At 39.1% G+C, this 26,304-nt stretch overlaps 1 protein-coding gene across 3 annotated transcripts in view; it reads left to right on the top strand.

Annotated features, from left to right (window-relative positions):
- Window positions 1–26,304, top strand: part of RAB27A (RAB27A, member RAS oncogene family) — a 49,103-nt gene that overhangs the window by 12,041 nt on the left and 10,758 nt on the right. For 2 of the 3 annotated variants that reach the window (XM_064456457.1, XM_064456459.1), the window contains exons 3-10: window positions 1,036–1,162; window positions 11,283–11,348; window positions 11,815–11,851; window positions 13,787–13,959; window positions 15,694–15,779; window positions 16,548–16,651; window positions 17,408–17,531; window positions 21,208–24,343. In XM_064456457.1, coding sequence (XP_064312527.1) covers window positions 13,807–13,959; window positions 15,694–15,779; window positions 16,548–16,651; window positions 17,408–17,531; window positions 21,208–21,406 — 666 coding nt within the window. In that variant the 5' untranslated portion in view covers window positions 1,036–1,162; window positions 11,283–11,348; window positions 11,815–11,851; window positions 13,787–13,806 and the 3' untranslated portion in view covers window positions 21,407–24,343. The remainder of the gene's footprint in view (window positions 1–1,035; window positions 1,163–11,282; window positions 11,349–11,814; window positions 11,852–13,786; window positions 13,960–15,693; window positions 15,780–16,547; window positions 16,652–17,407; window positions 17,532–21,207; window positions 24,344–26,304) is intronic. The other variant, XM_064456458.1, reaches the window with a different exon arrangement.

The raw sequence follows: 26,304 nt of genomic DNA, 5'->3' as shown, positions 1-26,304 counted from the left end.
CTGCTGAATCTTACATGGTGAGTGCAAAACTCACTTTGTCCACACCTTTCAGTCCTCTTCTGTTAGCACCTGTAATGCCAAGAGTGTTTGTGAGAGGGGATGAGGCCTTGTGGTGACCGCAGGTGGCTGTGTAGTTTCTCTCTTATCCCTTGGACCCAGCACAGGGACCTCTGTCTAGTGAGTGCCTTGGTGCAGACACCAGTGCCATAATGTGGCCAGATGGATTAATCTTGCTTGTTGGGTGTCTGTGTTAACAGGCCCTGATGAATGGACTCATTGTTGAGGAAGAGTTGGCTTACATGTTAAATCAGTAACTTTATTTCCTTGAAATTATGTAGATGTGTAAAATGTCCTCATATGTCTCTTAGGATTGAGGGAGGGCTTGCAGATTTAGCTGCAGTGGTTCAGAAAGTTTCTGGCAACATTTTAACTCTGGTCTTCTGTTGGAGCTTGTTGCTGTCAGAAGTGGTTCAGCAGAAGGGGCTGGATGTGGATGCCCACAAAGCCATGGGTACTGCTGCCACTACCCACCTGAATCCTTCCAACACCTTCTCACGTGGTCTCACTAAGTGTCTTGGTCAGTTTTGTTATCCATAACTTTTTTCTGCCATCTGTAAAGGCATAAAATTAAAGCAGGCTCAAACCTGAAATTTTCCATTAAATGAGCATTTGGTGCTCACTGCGTTTCATTATAGTAGGCTACCGTGTTTGCTGTATTTTATTCTATTTATTTTTTTAATGAAAAGTACTGCAACTTCCCCTAACTATGACAAGGAGGGGGAGGGTCAGTAGTTCAAGCAAAGGCCCAATGTTTGTTACTTGGTTTAGGGAGATCTAGGTAACTATCTTGCTTAGTTTTAAAAGGAGGAAAAGGGATCGCTTGATCCGTCAGCAAGACCACATGACAAGCAGCTGAATGTAATTAGGTGGGTGGGGTGGTTGTGTGGGGCTGGCAGCTTTGCATGTCAGTGTGTATTTTAGAGCTATTATTCTTAACTACACTATTTTGGTTTTATTTTCTTTCTCTGCTGATAGCACCTGTAGATGAGAAATGGCTCTTTTTGCATGACTGTGGTATTCAAGAGATCTGAACTGTGTCAGGAAACTCGTTGCTGAAGTACATTTGGAAAACTACAAATCCATTTGCAGCTGTTAAGGCTCGGTATGTAAACACTTTCTCTTTTTTATTTGTTTTAACTAGATTTATTATATTGTTTTCCTTGAGCTGACAGTTGTTGCATGCCAACTGTTCCTCTGTTAAGAGCTTTGAAACAATGTTGCTGTACTTTTGACAAACACTCCGAAATATTTTGATTTTGAGAGGCAGTTCAGCATTGCTGCATCCTTATGTTCTTAGAGAGGAACGTAATCTTAAAACTGGGAAGTATACTGGCTTATGTAAAACATAGGCTTTGGGTTTAAATGACAAAACTTCAGCTGTTTGGTACTTCTTTGGTAATTACTTTTTGCAAAGAAATCAGTCAGATTTAAAGACAAACATGGGTGAGTTTATCAGTAAGATTAAAATAAATGACTGTACTGACCAGTGTCTGGATTCAGTAACCATAAAATGCCCTTTTTATTCCCAAGTCATCAGCCTACATTTCCTTCTGCATTAAGTCAAACTTGTTCTACAGCTAGAAGGTGGAATTAGACCTTTGATAGTAAAGTGTACTGCGCAAATAACCTTACATAATACAGAACAAAATAACTCAGTATTGTTACATGCTGCGCTGCTTGAACTTTTTCCTTCTCTATTTATTCCTGTGTTCTCCCTAACATATAAAGATAAATTATACTTAATAAAACAGTCCTTTAGAATGGTGGTTTTTTAACTGGGTCGCACACCAACATGTTTGACCTTGTGTATACTAAATGTATTGATGATAAAAGGTATAAAAATGGTGTGTTGCACAGTCTGTTATTTTTAATTAGCAAAAGAAATTGGACTGTAAGGAACCATGAGAGCTCATTTAGTTCACATTCCTTGTTCAATCCTATAGTAATGGTTTCAACCTTAAAATTAATTATGGTAAAGGCAGTGTGGGAGTGGGATGTTATTACTGTGTTTTGTTTCTTCTCTGGAAGAAGCTCAGAATATATGTGTCCATCTTACTAGGTCATTACTTGCCACCCCAAACATGAATTTGTAATCAGGCATCTTTTCTAGCCAATGTGTTTGCCAGCGTTTTTCTAATCATGGACCAAACCTCCAGTTTTTGCAGACTGTAAGTAACTGAGGAGGAGTTGTTGAGGGAATAGAAAACAGTATTCTCCTCCAGTTGTGTGGGAAGGTCACAAGTATTTCCCAGGGTTTTAATTGATTTCTAGCATAGGGTATCTTAAGATGATTTTTCTAGTCCTGATTATCACCCCTTGACTTGTGTTTATGAGAAAGGAGTGACAAATTCATAAATGTAGTTAAATAAATATGTTTACATGCTGTTTCCTTATAGACATCCTCAGTGCATGAAAAAGCTTATATAAAATAACTGGGAGAAGGGATTTTTGTAAACATTAATACTTGACCTAGTGGTATTTTCCTGTGCTGTGCTGGATGGATTGGTGGTTGTAGTTGCTTTGTTGTAATTTATTGTTACATAGTACTTTTCACATACTGAATTTGTTTTTACTGGAATCTCATTACTATTTTTTTACTATTACTATTTTTATTTTCTTCTATAGGAAATCATATGCACTGGTTTAAAATCAAACCAAACACTGCAAGCCAAAATCAGTCTTTTAATAGAAGGTGAAACAGCAGCGCCTACTTTAGTGAGTCTTTTCAAACAGAAACTCCTGTTGGACTGTACCACTGCATGCTCCCAGTTTCTTGTGACTTCTGCACAGAAGTGTGTAGCTGAATAGATTCTTTCATATCTACTTACCCTTTATATCCTGTTTTTCATTTCAGAGGCTTGATGCCGTTCTCAGTCACAGTGTAGAATGTGAAAAATTGCAAATTGTTACATGAAGTTGGTTTGTCAGTTTGCATGAGATTTTTGGATTCTTCATAAGTATGCAAAGTTTTATACTTAGTGTTAAGTTAAGAGAGCAGTTGGAATCCACTGTGGTATGAAAACTACATATGCATTTTCTTGGTGCAGTTTTCTAGAGGGAACTTGCACTGCTTGGATCAATTAGAGAAGTTTGACTGGCAATTTATTTTCTTAGAATAACTTTATATATTCTGGAACTTGGGTTATAGAGGTGATTGTTCTGTAAGCTTGCTGCTGCTAAGCCATTTCTTAGCTATAGCAGAAACATTCTGAATAATAATCTTAATTGAAGACTTCTGAGGGAAGAGGTAGGAGATTGCCTGTTATTGTAGGTTGGTTAAAGTGAAACTTGAGTACACTGTATGTCTGTCTGAAATGTTAAAGAATTCTGCAGGAAGGCATCTACAGCATGAAAAGCTGACAACAGCTGCCAGTTTTCAGCCAGGGGTGATACTCTACAGCCATCTGGGGGCCCTCCCTCAATCTACAAATAAATAAAATTAACAGTGTGGGCAAACTGTGGCATTAGACTTGTTATTTTTTTGCTTTCCTTGCAGGGCTCATGCATACCTCCATGACAAGAATTAGCGTAAGAAATTCTAGTTTGCTGTGCCATTTATCTGAGTGGTCTTTGCTGTATATCAAGATTTAACCATCATTCATGCCATAATACAGAATTCTCATCAGAGTAGCAAGATATAAATAGTGTTGGCAACCTAGGTTGAAAAACAGTAGGCTTTTTGAATGGAAACTGTGTTGTGCAGTTCAGCCCACTTAATCAGCACTTCTTTTGAATTATCCCTTCCCTGAGGCTCTAGAAAAGAAACTATGCTAGGATATGAATTGAAGCAAACATTTTGCCAAAGCACTGTCTGAATGTTTTGGCAGACTGCAGAGCCCCAATAGAAAGCTTGAACAGTGTTAATACATGCTGCAGTTCTGGAGCTGTTCAAGTGGAAGATTCAGTGACTTGTTGAAAGTATGAGCTTATTTTTCAATTCTTGTGGGACAAAAAAACTCAAACAAAACCCAACAAACAAACCTGTAGTTTTAGCTTTGCTTTTTTAGAAGAGTTTAAGAGTGATACTTCTGAGCCACAAGCATGCTCCAAAATGGCTGTCTTACTGTCACAGATCGAGATTTCTGCTTTGCTGTTGCACTTTAGTAACTTCCTGAAAAGAACAGGTTGTGGCCCACTGAATGCTGCCTGGCTCTGTTTCGGGCAGAAGTGGTGTTTTGTTATGTAATGGACAAGTTAAATTATGCCCAGAGTATCCTCAGGAAGTTATTTCTAACCTTTTCATAGCATTTATGAAACATGGAAGCATCATTTCCGGACATGTTTACTAAAAATTCTGCCCAAGACTAGCTGAAAATATCTCTCTCAGACTGTAGCTATTACAGATGCTGAAATCAAAGGCTCAGTTTCTTTCTGAGATCTCTTAAGAGCAGATTATTCACGACTGACCCATCTCTCCATTTCTTTGAAGTGTCATGCTGCCAGCCTGCAGTGCTCTGACTGTCTCCACATTGCAGTGGTTGCCAATATGATCTGGAGAAGACCCAGTGAGCTTGGCACCTGGAGGGATGCTTCTGTCAAGATTTTATGATTTTTAAAAGTTTGGGAGAAGTGAATGCTAGCTGTGAGCCTCAGTTTTATCAATCTAGATATGTCTTTCCATCTCTGTCCACGTGCACCACTTCCCTGCTTAGCATCTCTGACTGTCCCATGTGTTTCAAGTCCAACTGCATTGGATTTGAGATGAAGGAATAGAAGGAATAACCTTTTCTAGTTACTAGACAGGGTTTTTCTCCACTGCCAGTTTCCCTTTTCCATGACATCTAAGTAATCATTAAACTTTTAACTTCCCGAGGAATAGCCAGAACAAAATTTAGGAAGTGTTAGATACCGTGCCCCCCGTTATTTATTGCTGAAGTAAATCAAGTAACTTGCACCAAAAATAAGAACAGATCACAATATTGTAGAAAAGCAATAATGCTAAAGAATGGTAGCAGCTGCAAAAAAGAGTAACTTTTGTTGCATCTTCCAATAAAAAAACAGAGTTAGCAAGGAACAGAGTTTACCTCCTATGAAAAACAAGAGAAGCAGATATTTCCCAATCCAAAGAATGAAAAGGTGGATTAAATTGTCCTGCCTCATCCCTTTGAACAATTCCCCATGTTATGTTAGATGAATGATGCAGTTTTATTTTATAGTCCCATTTGTATCATATTTGTGTGGGTTTCACTGTTATCTAAGAGTGACTAGGAGGTATCTTCAGGTTGTCTGTTGCCTGACCTTCCTCATAGACTTTTAAATGACCTAATCATGATAATTTATTTTTGCCAGATTATTTTCCTCTACTGCAGCGTGTGTCTTGTGTCCTTCATGAGCTTGGTGGTGTGACTTTTGGAGAAGCATTATCTGTATTCCAGCTATCTGTCCTACAAAACAAGGTGGAAGGCAGCTGAGAACTTTCCTGCTCTGGAGGAGGAAAAAAAAAATGTATCTTTTTAAAAAAGATGCAAGTATTTTCCTCTGGCTGTTTACTGTATGTGCTTTAACAGGCTTAAATGAAGAACCTGGCCTGACTGTTATGTATTGCAGCCTACTGAATCACCCGCATAGACAGAGGATAAAAGATAGTACTTCCTTTAGCATGAGCATTTGCACATGTTTTCCCTGAGATGCTGCTTCATTCATATTCTAATTGCACAGAGGAAACTGCTTCCTTTTTCAGCTTTTAGATTTTTTTACCCTTTCTTTTGCCTTTTATTCTGCTTTTTCATTTGTCTGCTTATTCTAGCTGGCTGCTGGAGATTTTTGTTGTCTCCAGGAAAACCCAACCACTCCTTAAAGAAATGCTTAATTCTTATGGTCCTGTGTGATTCATATTGTATTCTCCTTTATCTTTCAGTGGCTGTTTCTGAGGGCAGAATTAGTGTTGTCTTTTTCCTTGCCTTTCTGGAGTTGGAATTGTTGCTGAATGGCTGGGTGGGCAAAATTCTGGATACTTCTCTCCTTCTGTGAATATGACTACCTTTGTGGGTGATATCATGGTGGTTCCTGTGTTGACTGAAAGAGTTCGAAACTGTATAAATTTATGTAAGACTGTCATTCATAATTCCTTGATACTGTCAAGAGCAGGTACAGTGTAGTGATGCATTACAAATGTTAAGGTTAGGCTGTGGGTAAGCTATGAGCTGGGTCCCAAAGCGGTCAGAATTGTCACATCAAGGAAGGATGCTGGGCATCACTCTGAATTTCCTGTTTGTAAGTTAGTGAAAAAGAATGGCGTGTTAACTTGTAAGGCATTGTGGCTTAATGTATTTATTAGAGGAACGGCTGAATGGTTGAGGAAGGAGCAAGTAGTATGGAGCTGTTTTAAACAAAAAAAATTATTTGCTTTATTTTTCTCAGTCTAGTCTGGGGTTTATTCACATGGTAAAGCTGTTTGCTTCATTGCTACAACTTGAAAGCAACTTCTGATGAGAGTTCAAAGATGGAACTTGGGAGGGAACAGCTCTTGTTCCCAGGAGAGGGACAGGTCCTCTCAGGGAGTTCAACTGTCTTCATCAGATACTCTTGCAAATCTTTATTTATCTATAGTGTTTTCTCACCATGAAGCATAAAAATTTAGAAACTGATTAGGGAAGAGAGATGGTGCTGTACTTTTTGCAGAGAAGTTGAAACTGGACAGACATCCTTCTGTGTGGGTAATGTTGGAGTTATCACCTGTAACATTCCTGGTTTTATTTTCCATTGTTGCCAGTTCCATGCTGCCTTTCATTCCTTTATGTAACTGAGCCATTCTTTGAAATTCAGCCACCTTTTCGTTGGTTTGGTTATGCTGAAATGCAGATGTAGTTGCAAAACTAACTGTTGTTTCCTTTCCTGGCTTCTCTATTCCCAGTTTCCCTTGGCTGCCTGGAAATGAAATCCAGAACCTGCTGTTTCTTTGCACAGCCTGTTGTGCAAGGTTCTCACCACATCTGCAGACCTGTTATTTCACTTACCCCTTTTATGCCCCCTTTCTGGGTAGGATCATGATTTTATGCTTGGCATCTCTTATAGCTCATTCTCAGAGTGTTTTGTGTGCCTCTCAGTTCTTGCTCTGCAGAATTCAGCAGTTATAGCAATGCTGATAGCTGACCAAGTGTCCTAGAGCATCTTCAGCTGAGACAGAAGTGACAACAGCATTTGGGAGCTAAAGCCTCGTAGCCTATTTGTTTGCATGTATTTTTGCAGACTTCTATGTGTAACCTAAGCACCCTTAAAATTACTTAGGTTCTTCAAAAAAAAGAGACAATTCTTAGACATTGATCCTACAATTCCTTAGAATTGCTCTATAGTTGAAACTAAAAAGGTCATAACAGTGAAATGTCAAGTAAAGCAATTGAGAGTAACTGAAAGATAAATGCTCAGAGCAACTGATTCTCTTCCCTTCATTTGTGAGAAGGGGTGTTTTCCTTTTTCGTATTTATTTTACAGAAAAGTCGCAGAAGTCACAGAAATTGTCATTTTGGTCAAAATTAAAGCAAGCCAGTCATATGCTTTCCTAAGAAAAAAATAGCTCAGAATATTTCAGTAAAGTGTTTATTAACTCTCTTCCCCCAGCTCAGCAGTTATAAATAATTGTTGTCATAATTTGTTTATATTACATTTGAACTTATCTGGCAGCTTTTAGCCAAAGGCACTTCTAATAGTGTTGATTAAGTAGGAACATTGTTTGACACTGTCCCTTGTTTCGACAGAGCTGCCAAGTGTCTGATGGTGACGAGTTTTGCAAGCATTAAGGTGTTACTGAAGCCTTATAGCAGGGTGAGGCTGTTGGCTATGCTTCACCCACACTAGGCGAGAATTTGGTTATTGCTTTGCTGTAGTGTGATGGAAGTGCTGGTATGACAGGATTAACGAATGTATTCCTTTGAGGTCCAGATCACTTTCTCATTGCTTCTGCTGTAACAGATCAGGTGATGCATAAAACAGCTATTGAAGTTTAACTCTGTGTAGTGCCTGGGTGAGAAGCTTTTCCAGTATGAATTTACTCGTACTCGCAGAATGATCAAACCTGTAGAAATGCATTATTACCATGTATTTTATTTCCACATTGTCCATTGAGACACCTGCAGTGTTTTCCTGTCTCTGTGGGATTTGGACTTTTCTTCCCCCAATGCCCATGTCAACTCTAATCATAAGCAAGCAGCCTCAACTGCTTTTTAAGAATAAAGCTGTATTTGGGGAAAGCTTCATTTGCAAAGCATTTTGAACTCTAAGTAGTGTTGACTTTTCCATGGTATATTTACAAATATTACTTGATTATATATGAATACAGTGGAACCTTCTTCAGCAGACTCCAGCTTTTTTGCCTATAGCACAGTGCTCTTGCTGTGATAGATGCCAAGGGATATAAACCTTTGCTGTGCTCCCTCTGTCCATCAAGGGCTGGATCTCCATTGCAGGGGGAATATGCAGACTTCACTGCAGTTTGGCTTCTACCTCTAGGACGCAGCCTAGTGAATGTCCCACTGTTCCAGTGGGGTCTGGTTCTCCCAAACAAAGAAGGGAAGGCCAAGACACAACTTGCCTGTCTTTGCCTGTAAGATCGACCAGAAAGCTGAGTGGTGCTTGCAGAAGGTGACACTGTTAAAAGTTAACTGTACCTCTTGAGTGTCTGCTGTCCATCCCCAAATGGATAATGTGATGTGTGTTATCTTAAAATATGAATTAATTATTGGTCTAATAGCTGTGTTTTGGCAAATTTGAAATAGTTTGTCTCTGTATAGTTGTGTGGTATATCCTACCATGTTAGTGTCTGGCTGCACTGCAGATCTGGGCTGCTGGGGTGATGTGTGAGCCTGTGTACAGAGAGTCATTTCTCTTAGTATTATGGGGAAGAGTGGGTTGACTCAAACAAATGGTTTTATTTGAATAGTTTCATACAGAACAGTGGCATTTTTGCTCTTGGGAGGGCTGGCTAGGTGGTATAGTGTGGGGAGGACCTTTCCCCCAACGCCAAACAGCTTCCTCTGGTAAATATGTATTGCTTCTCTGTGAAACGGGGTGGTGCTTCAGTTGTGGTCTGAAGTCATGTCAGATGTAATACCTTATGTTCTAGTCTTTACCAAAGAAAATTTTTTCTCTTCATTGGTAAAGATGGCTTTCACCATGGTATCCATGGGGTAGCACAGTGTCCTTGAGTCTGTACAAGAGCAAGAAAGAAAACAGCAGGTTGCATTAGAGACTACTGTATCCTCCTCGCACCTGAGAGAGAAGGAGGTAAAGCTGTGAATGGAACTGAACAGCTGTGATCTATATACTCCATTGTTACTTCCTTTTTCCATGTAAACACTCGTTAGGAGCAATGTAATTGTATTAAGGTGTGTAGGTGATTTAGCAGGTACTTTACATCTGCTTCTAGGTAGGTCATGGCCAAACTCTTCTGAAATGCTGTTTGCCTCTAGGAATAAGCAGGACATGTGAACTGTGTAATTGCTTCCCAGCCATGCTGTCGGGCAGCACCTTCCTTAGACAGGGAGACATGAGGCACACCTCTTTATCTCAGCACTCATCAATGTGAATGCAAACAGGTGACGTAAGCCTCTTGGCTGTGTGCTAAAGAGGTGGTGCTAGAAAAATACTTCTACTGGAAGTACTATCTCCAGTGTGCCCTAACTGTTCCTTTACCAGAGTTTGGGGTAAGTGGTATACTTTACTTTAAATTGATGTGCTTGAGGACTGTCTAATTAAGAGCATGTTCAGATTTCCCAAATTTTACACTGTGTGTATGTGTATACACATTTTTGTTTGCAGCTCAGTGTTTATTTATTCATCACTTTGTGCCTTTTTGCAGTATTCCTTCTTCCCTCCATCAGCTCTGTAGCAGCACGGGAGTTGCATGTTTTGTGCAAGGCCAGTTTGTTCAGAAAGCATATTCCCTGTCACCATACTGCACAGGGGGAATCCTGCATGCCAAGCAAATTTCCTTAATTTGTTCAGGAACAACACTGCCATAGCCTTGGATGTTTTATCACCCAATAGCGTTGTGATATTCGTGTCCTGGAGGCAAAAGTACGAGCCTGTTAACAGCAATGCCTGTTAATATGAAACTACCTTGGACTAGGAAATCCACTGAACAAAAGCAGTACTTGCTTTGCAGAGCATGCCTTCTTGGCAAGTCACGATCTGGATGTGTGTATAGGCTTCAGAGTGGCAGCTGTATGTATGGGCACAGCTAAAGGGATGGCTGTGGGGGTCCTCTCAGCAATGGAAAAGGCCAGTGGAGTTTTCGCAGCATTTGTTCATAGCCCCTACCCATCTGCATGCTAGGCAAAGTGCAAAGCCAGAGCTGAATGGGATGCAAGGAGGGGTTTACAAAACGCAAAAATCCTGGAGAGCTTGATGTGGAGTCTAAAACTGTGTCCATCAGTGAGTTTTTTTCAGCCAAGGAGTTCTTACTCTTAGAAGCGAGATTTGGAATGGATCATTCTAAAACGAATTAAGTTGGGTTGTTTTTTTTGTTCAGTTTTTTTTTTTTGGTGACCCGATATAACTGTATTATCATTTTTTTCTGATTCTTCCTTTTCTACCTCCCACTGTCTTGATATACAAAGTATGGAAATGTGGAAGAAAAGACTGGAAGGTGTGAAGCTATAAAGCCTAATTTAAAAAAAGAAGCAAAACTGGAAGGAAAATATGGGATGGGTTTATAGTAACAGGGCCATGACTTTTAAAAACTCCACAGCAGTTTTTGCTATGAATATATTTTGCTGTGAAAATATTCTTATTTCTGTTGTGAGGAGCTGGTTGTGTCTGGGCCCTGAGACTGCAGGTCTCAGAAGTAGAGGGTGGAGATCACTTTTTAAATATTTGTACAGGGAGGAGGACAAGGCTTGAAACTTTTATGAAAATAGCTCTTTGCATGTCTCCAGGGATAGGTTAACTGCGCAGGGTTTCACAAGAACCACTCCCTGGAGATACTTGAATAATAGAGTGACATTATGGGGTGCAGTGAAAGGTGTGTGCATTTCAAAAGACTAAGGAGAAAATTTCCTTCTCAAGCAAATCCATTTTTATGCCCTTCCTCTGAAGAGCTTCTAGTCCTCTATCAGTCATTCACAAATTGTTTTTGTTACCAGCTGTATGGAGAATTGAGGTTTAAGTGGTCCAAACGGTGTGGTGTGTTTGTCCGAACAGATACTCTACAAATCAGATGTGACACTAGGAATACCTTTAGGTTTTACTTCCCCAAGGTCTAACCTTGACCTTTCTGTTTTAACCAGAGCTTTCACCCAGCTCTGTCCAGTGGAAGGGTGCAGCTGAACCATAACAGTTTCATACAGCTCCAGGTAAGAGCTGTAGCTCCCTTTCTTCCTCTGAAAGGCATTGTGCAGGGCGCAAGCTAAATTAGCTTTCTTACAACATAAATTAGCAGTGATTAGGTGATACTACCATTTGTATCTTTTATTAAAAGCATGTTCTGTATCCCGATAGCTAGCTATCAAAATACCAAGAAGTCAAGGCAAATACTGTACAAGTGGGATAGCATAGTAAAAGACATGAAGCTAGCTTGTCTTCGTATAACACACTGGTCCAAAGCTTTGCATTCAAGCCATTTTAAGTAACAATTAATTTAGGGATATTGAAGCTGAAAGAACATACACTTGCATAGAGGGGGAGCTTACACAGCCCTTTGCCCTTGGAAGACATTTGAGGGCAAAAGAAACACCATGTAAGAGATGGAAGTCTAAATGAAATCCAGTCTTTAGTAAACCTTCTTGTCTGCTTTTTAAAATACTCTTCCCTTTCTTCTAGAGCATTTGAATGAAAAGACCCTTTGCAGAGCTACAAGGTAGGTGATCTGACTTTACACTTTTTTTCCTTCCCCAACAAGGGCCAGGATTTAAAAATCAAAACCAAACCCAAACCCCCCTTTTGCTGGTGTGTGTGAGTGTGTCTAATGGATCATGGCTTTTAAATTCTTCTCAAAATGTTCTTATGTTGTTGTGTAGCTGCATGTTCCACTTGCTCACTTGAACATGCCACTCCTTCAGACCTGTGTGGTGGATGCAGGCCTCCAGTTGCGGTGTATTTACGTAAAAAGTTCACTGATAACTATTACTGTGAGGTTTTTTTTTTTGTAAACTCTATTGCAAAACTTTGTGTTAAAACACAGCAGTGGAAAGTGAATTAGCTGGCTGTGGTGTGGTAGTGAGTGTGAACTCTGTCCCTTAATATCCCTTTCCTGCAAGGTTTTACTGTCATTGAGAGCATAATGTAAAATATGCCTTGGCTGGGGGAAGGGAGACTTCAAAACTGGAAACAGCAAAAAGGTGTCAGATGCTTTCCACTGACTCTTCAGTTGGAGAGTATCTGCGTGTGAATCTGACTGTTGTCTCTGCATTTGATCATGGTAAGTCCAGTCATGGCAAAGTCGACTAATTCTAGTTCTGTCTTGTAACCAAGAGCAGTACTAATGCAAAGTTGAAGCTTTAAAGATAGTTGTGGTTTAGGTCAATGATGGCAATTGGTGCCCACATACTTGAGACATGGAGTTTGTTCCAAACCTCAAGCTGTGAGCTGCTATTCAAGAAATGAATTGGTTTTTGCCATTGATGCAAACTACTGCAGTGTTTGACTTGAAATGTATAATTTTATCTAGTTCAAGCTACAGATAGTTCCAAAAATACTTATTTACAGTTGAAACAGATTTTTTGTTTGTTTTGTATTTTATTTCATCATCTCTCTTATTATTTTTATTTTGGTATCTATTTCCCTCCTTGATAAGAGGCAATTTAATGCCAGTTTTATGTTGCTTTTAGAATAGTTATTTTGGGCTTATCATTTCATGTTAATTTTTCTGAAAACAACATAAGGCAGCTCTCTGCTGTTTGTTTTGGGGGAAGAGAGGCTCAGTAGCTACTCAACAGGAAAGTACTAGTGTGCTGACATCGGTCTTTCTAGATATATGAAATTTGCCAGTGATTTTTGTTGTATGTTCTAGCTGTTGCTGCAGTTTGATCAGACTATATCTAATATGGTTATTTTTTCAAAGGCACAAAAATGATAGAGAGAAATTTCTTACAAGTGTATGGGCCATGAGAAAGTGTGTGTGATGTTTAATGGCAATTCAGTATCAAGATTTAGTTTAAATGATTAACTATCATTATGATAAAAACTTTAAAACCTTTGAAAATTGGTCCTCTAAACAAAACAAAAAACCCCCAAAACCAAACAACAACAAAATATTGCTTCGTTATTTTTCCTCCTGGTATGAAAATACTTTTCAAGACTGAAAAGTAACTATTAATAGAAAATGATTGACAGTTTTACTTAATTATAGTGGGCGGTCCGGATTTTTTTTTGCATACGTTTATAATGTCACAGTGAACGTGAGGTCAGAATTGCATTGCTGGCATGCTTAAGTAGCTTTTGCTAGCTTCCATACGGATCAAAAACAGTTCTGCAGTTCATGTTCCAGATATATTGAATTCGTTGACCTTGATTTTTCAGTCTTTCCTCAAGAAGTTAAAATTGTGTTGCCTTATCTTTGTAATAAGAGGAATGCAATAAAATTAACTATGCTTTTTTTTCAGTCTCAGCTGAATTTGATATTGAAAATTGGCATAACTCAGGGTTTAAAGTGAAACCAGTGTAAAAGAATACAGAACTGGTCTCACTGCTGGATGCTTTGTAGTTCAAATAATGATTTGTATTTTAAACATTTGTCAAAAGAAGCCTTAGCAGAGTTGTTTACTAACCTAATCCTTTTTGCTTTGTTTTTAAGGTGCCTCCTGAATTCTCACTATGTCTGATGGGGACTATGATTACCTCATAAAATTTCTAGCACTTGGTGATTCTGGAGTAGGAAAGACCAGCCTTCTTTACCAATATACAGATGGCAAATTTAATTCCAAATTTATCACAACAGTGGGCATTGACTTTCGGGAAAAGAGAGTGGTGAGTTTTCACAAACCACGTGCTACTTTAAAATGGTATCTGTCTTGGTGATGGCTAGAATCTATTTTATAAAAATCTAACCTACCGATCCTTATGCGTAGGCATGCAATCAACAGTTACTGTGTACTTAATCTTGTGACAAGGAATGATCTCATTTTACCTGGTTATTTTTGTCATTGTTGGGTTATTTTGTCATTTTCCTTAAAGTAAGAAGAGCTGATTCTAAGCAACCCCTTCTTACTGCTCAGCAAGTGTTGATGAGCGTATTTACTCCGTGAGTTGTGCACGTAGTACCTGGAGTAGCACTTTTACTGTTGAACTCACTTCATGAGGAAGGATCGGGCTGTAGTAAAAATGTTTTTGCTGTTTGTGAACTGAAATGGCTACTGAATAATGACTGCAATGATGCTTTTTAAACTGCTTTAAAGCATGTGAATGGAATGACATAACCTGATAATGGAGCTGATCTGGCTTCCTAAGCAGTTACTGCTACCAGAGAATTGTGAAAAATACGTTAGGTTTTTTGCTGTTTTGTTTTGGTTGGTTGGTTTGGTTTTTTTTTTACCCCCTGAATTGTTATTAAACTAGGCAAACATACTTTTGACGTGAAGCCGAGTGCTGCATTATGATGACCATTTGGATGCTAGTCTTTACTGCACTGAGAAATTGAGTTGGCACAAGTTTTTTTCCTCCTTATTGTAGAAGTATTAAATGCCTTTCAGTGGAGTCTGATGATTTCCCAAGTGTCCAGAAATCTGGATGTTTTAACGGGCATTGTGCAGACCGGCTTTTGATGGATGATACGCACCATGGTAGCAGAAGGAGTAAATATCTTGGTGAAATGCAAAACTGGTCTCTTGCATAAATTAGTATTCCTTTTGTGGGATAGTAAACATGGTATGTTTAATTGATCACCATATTTGATAACTCAGGATAAGATTTAGGTTTTGCAACCTGGGTCATATAATCCACAAATTCAGCAAGTTTATGTGTCTCTAAAGGTAATGTTTGTAACTCTGGTGATCTTAGGTATGATGACAGTTGAAGGTAAAGAAGATGACCTAACATGAAGTGTTCTAAACAAGAAATGAATCTATTCTTATCTGATCCTTCCAAAGCTAACAGATGCCCTTATTTATACTTCCATGCTGAGTAAACTCTCAGCTTTTATTATTATAATCCAATTTCTTTTAAGCTGTGATATGGTAAGGTCTACCTTCAGGTCTTTTTCAGCAATCTTTTGGCAGCTAACAAAAGATGTGTTTATGAGTATATTCTGTTTGCTAGTGAGGTTCTGTTAGCAGTAGAAATTTATTGCCAGCTTACATGATCTTGCTTTTTTGGTCTTACATGATTACTTGCTTTCTTAAAATTACATTTTAATTTGAACATGATGCAAGATAATAGCAAAAACCAGAAAATCAAAATACTAAATTAAGCTTGCCTAATGAAACTTAATGGCTGTTCTAAATAGCTTTTGGAGTCCATAGTTTATTGGATACTGTTTTTTCAGTTTCACTTTTTACCCTTATTTTTAAATATTCAATTGGATGCAAAATTAAAATGCAACCCATGTTAGTTTTGCCTTATAATGCAGAGGGATTGAGTTGTAGTTGGGATCTTTGTATCAGCAGTGCTAGTTTTGCTGCATTTAATGACTTTAAATGTCAGTTATTTTGTGTTCTGTAGAGGCTGGGCCACTAACACTCAGTCTTGCAAATCTACCTTCTACAGGTGTATAGACCCAATGGGCCAGATGGCGTTGGTGGCAGAGGACAGAGGATACATCTTCAGCTCTGGGATACTGCAGGGCAGGAAAGGTATGTACTGTTCCCCCACCTAGCAAGTAAGGCAACTGTCATCAAGCTAGATGCAAATGGAACTGAGTACATGAATTCTCTTTATTGATTGTTACATTTTAGTTGTATGACTCAAGATGGGAAAGTGTACTTACTTTAATTTTAACATTGATGGAAAGTTTCCTATGAATACTCATTAAATTGCAACTGTAACTTACAACTGTAGAACATTAAAACTGTAATTGTTGCTTCTTGTCTTTTGGAAACATTCTGTTTATTTTTTCATGGCCAATGCATATAGATATTTTTAAAGCTTTTATTTTTTCAGTTTTCCTTAAATTTCTGTAAATATGTTGAGGTCTTGGGAAAGTCAGGTGAAATCACCTCAAAAGATTATTTTCTATTTGTCTTTCAATAGACTAGCATCCTAGTGGTTGATAGTCTTAAAATCAAGAACTGGTGTGTATAGGAGACAAATTCCTGTCCAGAGGTTGAATTTCATTCTTATTTTAATTTCTGAATCTGGATCAATTGTGCTTTATAGTAGAAGACACTATCTAAAGTTCTCATGCTCGAGTGAAATGTCTCTTTGACTTCCTTAGGCCTTGATTAAGCTGTAGTAATGTTAGTAATTCTTGTTATCCCGTCTCTACATCAGCAAAACAATTATGATTAATACTTCATCCTAGTTAATTCAGTCTTAAGTTACCTCAGTTTTATGACTGTATGCAGTTATATTTTCAAAGTAACTTGTCAGATGAGCCAACTAATTTCACTTTGCTGGTCTAGGTTTCGTAGCTTGACAACGGCTTTCTTCAGAGATGCCATGGGGTTTCTTCTACTCTTTGATATGACAAATGAGCAAAGCTTTCTCAATGTCAGGAACTGGATAAGTATGGCTTTTCTTTATTCCTTCTTTTTTTCTTTGCACAGGTGGGGAGGGAGATATCTTTGTGAATATGGAGTCTCACGGAGAAATAGAGCTGAAAAATACTATCAAAAACCTGGTTTTTATAGCAGTCTCAGTAAGGGAAAGTAAATGTTGCATTCATAACTGTAATAGCTGCTAGTGGTGGCTTCTAGCGCTTACCTGAAATTCAGCTTTACCTACTGAACTTGAATCTTAAACCTATATAAAAGCAAGCTGAGAGAATGTCGTATCCCTGACTCTGGTGTATAGGTAGAAAGCCTATGCAAAACTCTTTCTGACTCACCTGAAGCTTTGTCAGTAAAACTTAATGGAAGGCAAATTACTAGGCTGGTGTATGTAGGTGAAGGAGCTCCCAAACTGTGTCATCCATCAGGAGAGGGAAGTATATCATCTCCTGGCAGCTCACTGAAGATGCTTGGTGAGCATAACTCCCTAAGCTACGAATACGCAGCCTCTATGCTGACTTTGTCAGGCTTCTGCTCCCCTGGCTTGTTCCCTGGCTTTTTCACTGAGTACATTACAGTGGATATCCACCTGTTCTCCAGCTCCTCAGTGCAATAGCAGAAGTCCTGTGAGATAACAGAGAACATACTTGTTTTCTGTCTTTCAGAGTAATGTTCCTGAAGGACTTTTTGTCCTTGTTGAAATGTAGTAGTGTTCTTAGTGAGCTTTATGTGTGATGGTAAGTTGTGACCCCTATTCGTGTTGTTGCTGTTAGGTCAGCTACAAATGCATGCATATTGTGAAAACCCTGACATTGTATTATGTGGAAACAAGAGCGATCTGGAAGACCAGAGAATGGTGAAAGAAGAGGAGGCTAAGGAACTTGCAGAAAAATATGAGTAAGTAACTTCCTTCCAGTTATTGCCGTGTTTAAAGCAGAATGAAATGTTTTCTGTAATGCCTTTTCTGTATACTGAAAGGTTACTGAAAGAATAAGCATTTTGGAATGCTTAATTCACTGGTATGTTTTTTTTTTTTTCTGTCAGAGATTAATGATTTCTGCGTTACCTACTTAGTATTGCAAAAATCTTGCATTGGAGATTAGTTAATCTTATTTCCTTGGCAGTAAACAAAGTAAATTTTCACCAACGTTCTGGAAAAGAGATAGAATTTAGCTGGAGAGGCAGGTAAACGATGGGGGTCTAATTCTTTGCTCTTGCCTGTGCTGAGGCTTTCTATTGGGCACAGAAAACTGAGGTCTCTTACAAAGTGAAATCTGAAAGAGCATTTGGTGAGGTGATGAGAGTCACGTCAGATGTTAAGGAAAACAAAAATAATACCTAGCGATGGTATCCTAATTTACAAGCCGATTTGTTTTACAGAAGTTTGTTGTAGGTTAGCCATTGTCTCTGGCATGGCCATGGAAACAAGCAGCTTCAGTTTCTCTGAGAGCCTCAGGACCCACTCATTGGCATTTGGACAGTCTGCTTACAGAGTGCTGGGTGCCCACAGAAGAGTAGTTCTGGTCCAGACCATGGTTCTGTACTCTATCTCCTCCCCATTCAATATTCCAACTGTTCAAGCAATTTTGTTAGGACTGTACCTTGGTTGAATCCTTGGTCACTTAGCCTCAAAGGGGACAGCAGTGTCTTTCTGCAGGCATCTGCACTCTGAGACTCCCAAAGAGTCTAAAAATCAAGTCAGACCAGCAGGAAGACAGGGTAGCATTGCTCTTCCCCTTCCCTACAGGTACAGGTCATGTGTTCCTAAAGGAACTATGTGAAATCTTTGTTCCTATTGGATACTAATTAATCCCATAGCACTCTTATACTCCCCTAACTCTTCCATGGGTCTCATCTCTGGATTACATTTGCATTTCAGTGTGGATCAGAAGTGCACTTCTGCAGCAAATCTTCTGGTCCTTTTATTGTGGTTTGAGTCACACAGTGGAGCAGCTTTCTAGCATGTGAACTGGATTTCTTCTCAGTTGAAAACTTAACTAGATGATGTGCTCCAACCAGTAATCTGTATTCAGTCTGAGGGACTAGATTAGAGCTGGTCCAAAGCAAAGCCTGCAAAACATGCATAGTGTGAATGCTAGGTCCTCAGTGCTACCTGCCTTGTTCTGCAGGTCAAGTCCTGTTGTGTTTCCTATCACATAGTCACAAATTAGCTTTCCTTGGCCTTGAAGAGTCATTGGAGGCAAATCAGAAGAAACTGTCTATTAGAGACAAATGGGTTTAGTGCAATATTACTTTCTTAGTTTTTTCTTCTGTGAAAATGCTTGGTTGAAGTCCATGTCACATGCAACAGCAAGTGCATTTGGTACTTTAACCAGCTGCTTATGAAGGAGCAAGAACTTTTTAACAGCAGCAGGTGGCATGTAGCCATTCCTTAAAGATTTGAAAGAGATCTCTTTGGATGAGACTTCACCTTCTGGAAATAATTTATGAAACGTTTATCTTTGTGGCTGAAAATGTCAACTTAATTTAGGAATAGGGAACTAAGTCAAAGTTGTAGATCATGTCTAATCTGTAGATAGTTACAAAGTTCTCTGTCCTGTAGAAGTGAGACAGGATAGCTGCTAGGAGTCAGTTTCCCAAATGCTCCTGAGGGGAAGCAAGATAAATCCTGCTGCACCAGTCTTCTGGTAACAAAAATGTGAGATAGTGAATATCCTCTTTCTGTGGGAAGTTCATGTACTTCTAAGTGATGTATTTTGAAAACAACTGCAGGAGGCCTACATGCTGAGACAGTAATTTATTGTTTTTGACCACTCATGGAATCTTGCAAGTTAAGAAAGACTTAAAATTACAAAGTGATTGTTTCAGTCATTATTGGGGAGTATGCTAATGTAGCCACCCAGCACCACCCTGTAGGGAGCACTGAGTACAGAAAGTCAAAAGCCTACAGACCTGCCACTGAAACATCCTGGCCCACAATGATAATGAACTAAAATGCCCAGAAACCCTTTTTAACAAATCACAGAATCAGAGGTTGGAAGGGACCTCAGAGATCATCTAGTCCAACCTTTCTGGGAAGAGCAGAGTCTAGACAAGATGGCCCAGCACCCTCTCCAGGCAATTCTTGAAGGTATCCAACATGGCAAGTCAGCCACTTCCCTGGGGCGATTATTCCAATGGTTGACTGTCCTCACTGTGAAAAATTTCCCTCTGGAGTCCAATTGGAATCTCCCCAAGAGCAACTTGTGTCCATTCCCCCTTGTCCTCTCCATGTGACTCCTTGTAAAAAGGGAGTCTCCATCTTCTTTGTAGGTACCCCTGAAGTACTGGTACACGGTGATGAGATCCCCTCTAAGCCTCCTTTTCTCAAGGGTGAACAAACCCAGTTCTCCCAGCCTATCCTCATATGGCAGGCTGCCTAATCCTTTGATCATCTTGGTGGCCCTTCTCTGGACCCCTTCCAGCCTGTCCACATCCTTTTTGTATAGTGGGGACCAGAACATTACACAGTACTCCAGGTGTGGCCTGGCAAGCGCTGAGTAGAGCAGTATAATGACTTCTTTCTCTCTGCTGGCGATGCCCTTTTTGATGCAACCCAGCATCCTGTTGGCCTTCTTGGCCGCAGCAGCACACTGTTCGCTCATGTTGAGCTTTCTGTCCACCAGGACCCCCAGGTCCCTTTCCACAGAGCTGCTCTCCAGCCAGGTGGATCCCAGTCTGTGCTGCACTCCCAGATTATGTTTTCCCAGGTGCATGACCTTACACTTGTCCTTGTTAAACTTCATAAGCTTCTTGTTGGCCCACTCCTCCAGCCTATCCAGATCTTCCTGCAGAGCAGCTCTCCCTTCTGGAGTGTCTACTTCCCCACTCAACTTGGTGCCATCAGCAAGCTTCATCAGGCTACAGTTGATGCCGTTATCCAGATCACTTCTAAAGATACTGAATAACATTGGGCCCAATATTGATCCCTGGGGGACTCCACTTACGACAGGTTGCCACTTGGAAAAGGAGCTATTTATCACCACTCTTTGGGTGCAGCCTGTCAGCCAGTTCCCCACCCACAAAGTCACAGGTGGTCTGAGCAGAGGGATTTTATGGGTTTGGGTTTTTTTTTGTCTGTAAGAGAGATGTCAACAGAACAAACGACTTGTAGTGATTAGAGTACCACATTAGGAGTCTTTACTGCCTTGCCTGCAGGGGAATGCCTGTACTAGCTTTCCCTCTTGAAATGACACCCTAGCTGACGTAGATGGAAATCAGTAAGGAGACCACTTATGCACACGAGGCCATACAAAGCAATTGCATCTTTTGTGGGGAACAGAACTGAAAAAAACAGACCTTGGGAGCATAACTTTGGGAACTCATACTGACCAGTGCCTCTGTAAAATTGTGGACTCCATGATGTAGATTAAAGCTTATTCTTCTGCCCTACTTACAGTTGCAGCCATTTCATTAATTTTGTATTTCAGACCACTGTCTACTTAGTGTCTTTCTGCTATGGAGTAGCAGTAACAGTGTGTGATTTCTAAGTACGTGGCAGTAGTCATGTATTGCTTTTGCTCCTATGAATATAAACTGTGTGATGTAAGTTTGTGGGTTTTGTCTTCTGCAGAATACCATATTTTGAAACCAGTGCAGCTAATGGGAATAATGTAAGCAAAGCCATTGAAACTCTGCTTGACCTCATTATGAAGCGCATGGAACGGTGTGTGGATAAATCCTGGATCCCAGAAGGGGTAGTGCGCTCCAATGGGCACAGCTCTACAGAACACCTGAATGAGGAGCAAGAAAAAGGCAAATGTGGCTGTTAACCTAGTTACAATTAAGTTTAATGTATATGCTAGAATATAGTACAGTTGCAGCTTAACTGTTTAACTTATGGAAAAATCACATTATGTAGTTATTTAATGAGCTATATTAATTCTTGATACTAAGTTTTGTCTTTTTCCTCTCAAACAACATTGACCTTTACTTGCAAGGTATACAGTTTATTAGTGATGGGACAGAGGTTTAAATTTGGTGTAGCACTGGATATTACTCTCTCTATTTTGGAGGGAAGGAGTGGAATTTTCATTACCAAATTCAGAAACATCTCTCTGTGTGGGCAATGAGAAAGAGTAGGCTTCTGAATTGAAAGAGTTTCAATTACCCTTTGAAGGCTCCATGAACTACATAGACTAGGCATTTACATTAGATATTGTGACAGCTCTTTGTCTGTACTAACAGCAAGCTTACCAACATGGTTCTTGGTTTTGAACAGAAACATGTAATCACTTTATCAATCAATAGCAATCTTAAAGAGCATATCCTGTGTTTTCCACAAAAGCCTGTGAGTAGCCTCTCCTTGCTCTCTCAAACCAAAAGTTTTTAGTGAAGAAAACCAAAAGAAAGCTATTCTATAGAGAATAAAAAACTGCAGAGGAACACAGGGCTGCATACGTAGAGCACTTTGCGTATGCCATGAACATGGAAACTACAACTGTACTATATAAAATATATCCAACACAGCCTATGAGGCCTCCTCATAATTTGAATTTCTAGAACATGCATATACATATATTTATATGTAAATGACATAACTGTACATCTATTGTTATGTTTTGTTTATGTTACCACTCATGTTTTAATAGGAATGTAGGGCAACCTAGATGTCAGCAAAATTTCATCAGAGCTAGTGCTTTGCACTGAATTTGTTTTACCAACCACAGATTCTGAACGTTTCTTCAAATTTGAATTGAAAAATGAAAGATGATTTTTTTCTGTCTAGATCAGTATTTCTATAAATTTATAACGCTCATTTTATTCTGCCAACCTTTGTATCTTGTACATCTTGGTTATCATATATTCATTTATGGCTTGTTAATTTCCTTTAGGTTTTATTTAAAAAAGAGTAGAGTTGCTTTTCCCCCCCTCATGAATCACATGAATATCAGTTTTGGTTTCAGTGAATCATGTTACTTTTTGATAATTTTTATTTATTAATACAACCTAAGGAATAATCAGTATTTTTTGGGTCTTTTTTCCAGGCTGATTTATAAGATGTGCCTACCAAACTGTTTTCTACCCTGGCAGAGGTTGTATAACTCTCTGAAGTTATTGCTAATTAAGTCATAACATGCCAAATTGAGTCTTTTTACAGACTTTCCACAGCAGTTTATTTACAAAACTCCAAAACTATTGCTTGTTTAGGAATTATGTATTTATTTATTTAAGTGTTCTAACTACTGCAATTTCAGGTGAACATTGCTGCAATTCATGTTCACAGCTGGCATCATAACAAATTTTTTGAAGGACCAAAAATGTTTCTAGAACAGGACCTAATTAAAAATATATATATATTTGGTGTAGCCTCTGGTTATATTAATAATGCAAGAATAAGTGCTAAAACTTGGTTCTTAAAATATTTTACAAAGTAATGCATTGTTCTTTAACACACACAATGTGTAAATATTAGATTTTTATCACAGCCTACACAGAATATTTTAAAAGTGCAATAAAATTTGACTGCTCTGGGGCTAGGACAGAGATTAAAGCAATTTATATTGAATAAATATAGGGTTTTTTTCTACTATACAATACCAAGATTCTGAAATGCTTGTGGACCAGAGTTACTATAGCTTAAGTCAGAGTGCCTTTTGAAGTTACCATCATGTTTCTGACTAGTAGAGTATCAAACTCTACTGTAGGACACAATACATTTCAATGCACTTCAGTGTCTGAATTTCTTTTCATGTAATTCTCTGCTTTTCAGAGGGTTGCGGTGGAACTTTGCCATGCATTAACTTTAATGGGGGTTTTTGTGCTTATAGCTCCATCCAGTTTGTGAAAACTTGAAGGATTATTGCAGCCAACTGCTGAGCTAAGTGACTACTGAAATGGCGTAAAAATACTTTATTTTGAATGCTTATGTTTAGATTGGAGATTGAATCTTAAATACTGAAACTGTCATATTTTTGTCATGCATATTATATGTAACTATTTACTGTGTAAAGAGAGCCTACATAAAATTGCTTTGATGTCAGCCTTTGAAATGTGCCATAAGATTTATCTGTTTGAATTATTCTGTGACAAAACTTTTGTCCCCTTTTTAGCTCTCATAAGAAATCATGGTAAATGTTTCTTGACAGTGAATTACACTATTCTTACTTATCAGTCTAGTACTGGTTTTAAAAAAAAAACTCAACCAAACAAAGAAGAATTCTGATGTGTTTAGAAACTGTTATTTCAAGAAAAGTTGTTTCCATCCAGTGTCAGGCAAAAATGTTGATCTGTAGTGGAACAAAGTTCTGGAAAGGATTTCCACTATGATGCTTTGTCTTGGGATTTTCTTATTAATATAAAATAGCTGAACATTCCTGATTTGAACCTTGTCAGCATTTGTTGAGCTGAATTGTAATATTTCCTGTTATCTCAGTTCAATATCAGTCTGTGTCCTTCCGCATTAGGGACCATGCAGAAGGACGTTGCATTACGTTTGGTTTTGGTTTTTTTTAGTTCAAATGCATCTAAGTTCTCTTCTGTGGCCTAGGTACTTCTTGATGTTACCCTCTGGCACTGACTGAACCAGTTGGATTGGGGGCTGATGCATCCTGGGTGATGCCAGAAGGAGCTCAAACCCATAGAAGAAAATAGAGGCAACAATTCTATATTCATAAGACATTCAGAAAGCTGCTAATGTGAGCATGTAGCATGTTGAGAGCACAGGGAATCAAGCCATACATTTTGTAAAATCTACTGCTTCTACAAAGGTAAGGAGCTTGATATTTCAGAATAGCTGTTTCCATCAACAGCAGTGTAGATTACCAGGTAGGTTATGATAGCTGGGAGGGTATAGCTGCTATTCAGAGCTTCTTTGACAGGCAAGAGAAATGAGCTGAACTAAGCCTCGTTAAGTTTAACAAGGGCAAGTGTGACTGGGTATTCCATCTGGGTTGGAATAACCCCGTGCCGTAGTACTGGCTGAAAAAACATTCTGTAGAAAAGGTGATGGGCATTCTGTTAAAAAGCAGGTTGACCAGGAGCCACAAGTGTGCCCTTGTGGCAAAGGCAACCAACTGCACCTGGGCCTGCATTAGTAAAATGAAGCCAGCCGGCTGACTTTATAGTCAGTATACTATATATATATATATATATATATATATAAGGTCAGTATACTGACCTTATAGTCAGTAATTATAAGACTGCATTTGGAGTTCTGTGTCCTGTATTGGACACCCCAGTAGAAGAAAGACACTGACACACTGGGGTGAGTCCCAGCAGATACCACCAGTATTGGGGGCTGGAGCACATGGGGTAGGAAGAGAGAGAACTGGGTTTGCTTAGTGTTGAGAAGAGAAAGCTAAGGCAGACCTTTCTACTGTCTTGAACTATCTAATGGGAAGGTATACAGAAGATGGAGCCAGACCCTTCTCAGAGGGCACAGGGACAGGAAAGAGGCAATAGAGAAAAGTTGGTATATAGAAAATTCTCATTAGACATTAGGAAAAAATTGTCGCCATACAAGTAGTCAGAAATTGGAACAGGAGCTGAGGGATGTAACAGAATCTCCATCCTTGAAGATACTAAAAGCTCAACTGGATGTGGCCCTGGTGTAATTTTTCCTGCTTTGAGTAGGACTTTGGCCTAGATGAGCTCCAAAAGTGTCTTCCAGCTGACGTGATTATGTGCTCTATGAACCTCATTCTACAAGTAGATGTGCCTGACAGTTGTTAGTTCTTTTATATGACTGTATATGACAGTTCTTTTATTTGTATTAGGAAACTTGGACAAGTATGTAAATATTTGCAGACCAGAGCTTTGATATGAGTTTAAGGTATTGAGATGTTTAGTGAAAAAAGCCTTGTTCTGGTAATCTGTGTCAAAAATCAAACAAATGAGCCACTCAGTTTGCTGCAAAACCTCTTCCAGTGAGGCTCTTTTTCAGCTGGATCTCTAATTCTGTCTGTGCGTAACTCTTAATGGAGTAGAAGTATGCATTTTGTATTTTTTTAATAATTAATCTGAATTCTTGCTCCAGCAACCTCCAGTCTTTATATCAGGAGTAAGCACTTCCAATCCACAACATAGTTACTTGTACTTGAAGAGAATATCAGTGCCTTGATATGAAAAAAGGAGGGGGGGAAAATTCAATTGTAAATCATTGTATTATCACTGTGCTGTCACATCCCATCTGTCTGCTGGAGGTGTTGGTGACTGTCTGTAATCCACAGTGTTTAAATTGTAGAAGCCACCAAAGACTTCACAATAGAGTACTCTGCCTGGAAAAAGCTGTCTTCAGTGAAATAAATACAGCCATGGGGGAAAAAAAAAGTCACATGGGCAGGAGACTCAAAGTAATCAAACTGAAAAAGGATTGCAATTGCATATGCGAAAGCACAGCAGCCTTAGACGTGAGCAAACTTGATTATTATTTGGTTTTGCCTTTACATGTAAACTTCGTGTCTTCATAGTTTCCCTCATAAAGTTGCTTTGTGTATGTGTCTCTACTACTTCCTCTTATCAGCCATCTTCTGTCACAGCCACAGAGCCTTCCCTCTGGCGTGCAGCATGCGACTAATATCCTGTACAGTCCTATCTTGCTCTCTGTGAGTCAGTTCAGAGCTATTGTTCCTTAAGACTGAGGGTGTGTACTAGTCACCAGTCATATGCTCTAGCCTGTGTCTCCTGCAATAGGATATGGCTGAGGTCTGGTTTTGAAAAAGATTGGAGA

This window comes from Phalacrocorax carbo, chromosome 7 (genome assembly GCF_963921805.1).
Source record: "Phalacrocorax carbo chromosome 7, bPhaCar2.1, whole genome shotgun sequence".
Taxonomy (NCBI): domain Eukaryota; kingdom Metazoa; phylum Chordata; class Aves; order Suliformes; family Phalacrocoracidae; genus Phalacrocorax; species Phalacrocorax carbo.
This window is presented reverse-complemented; position numbering and strand designations above follow the sequence as displayed.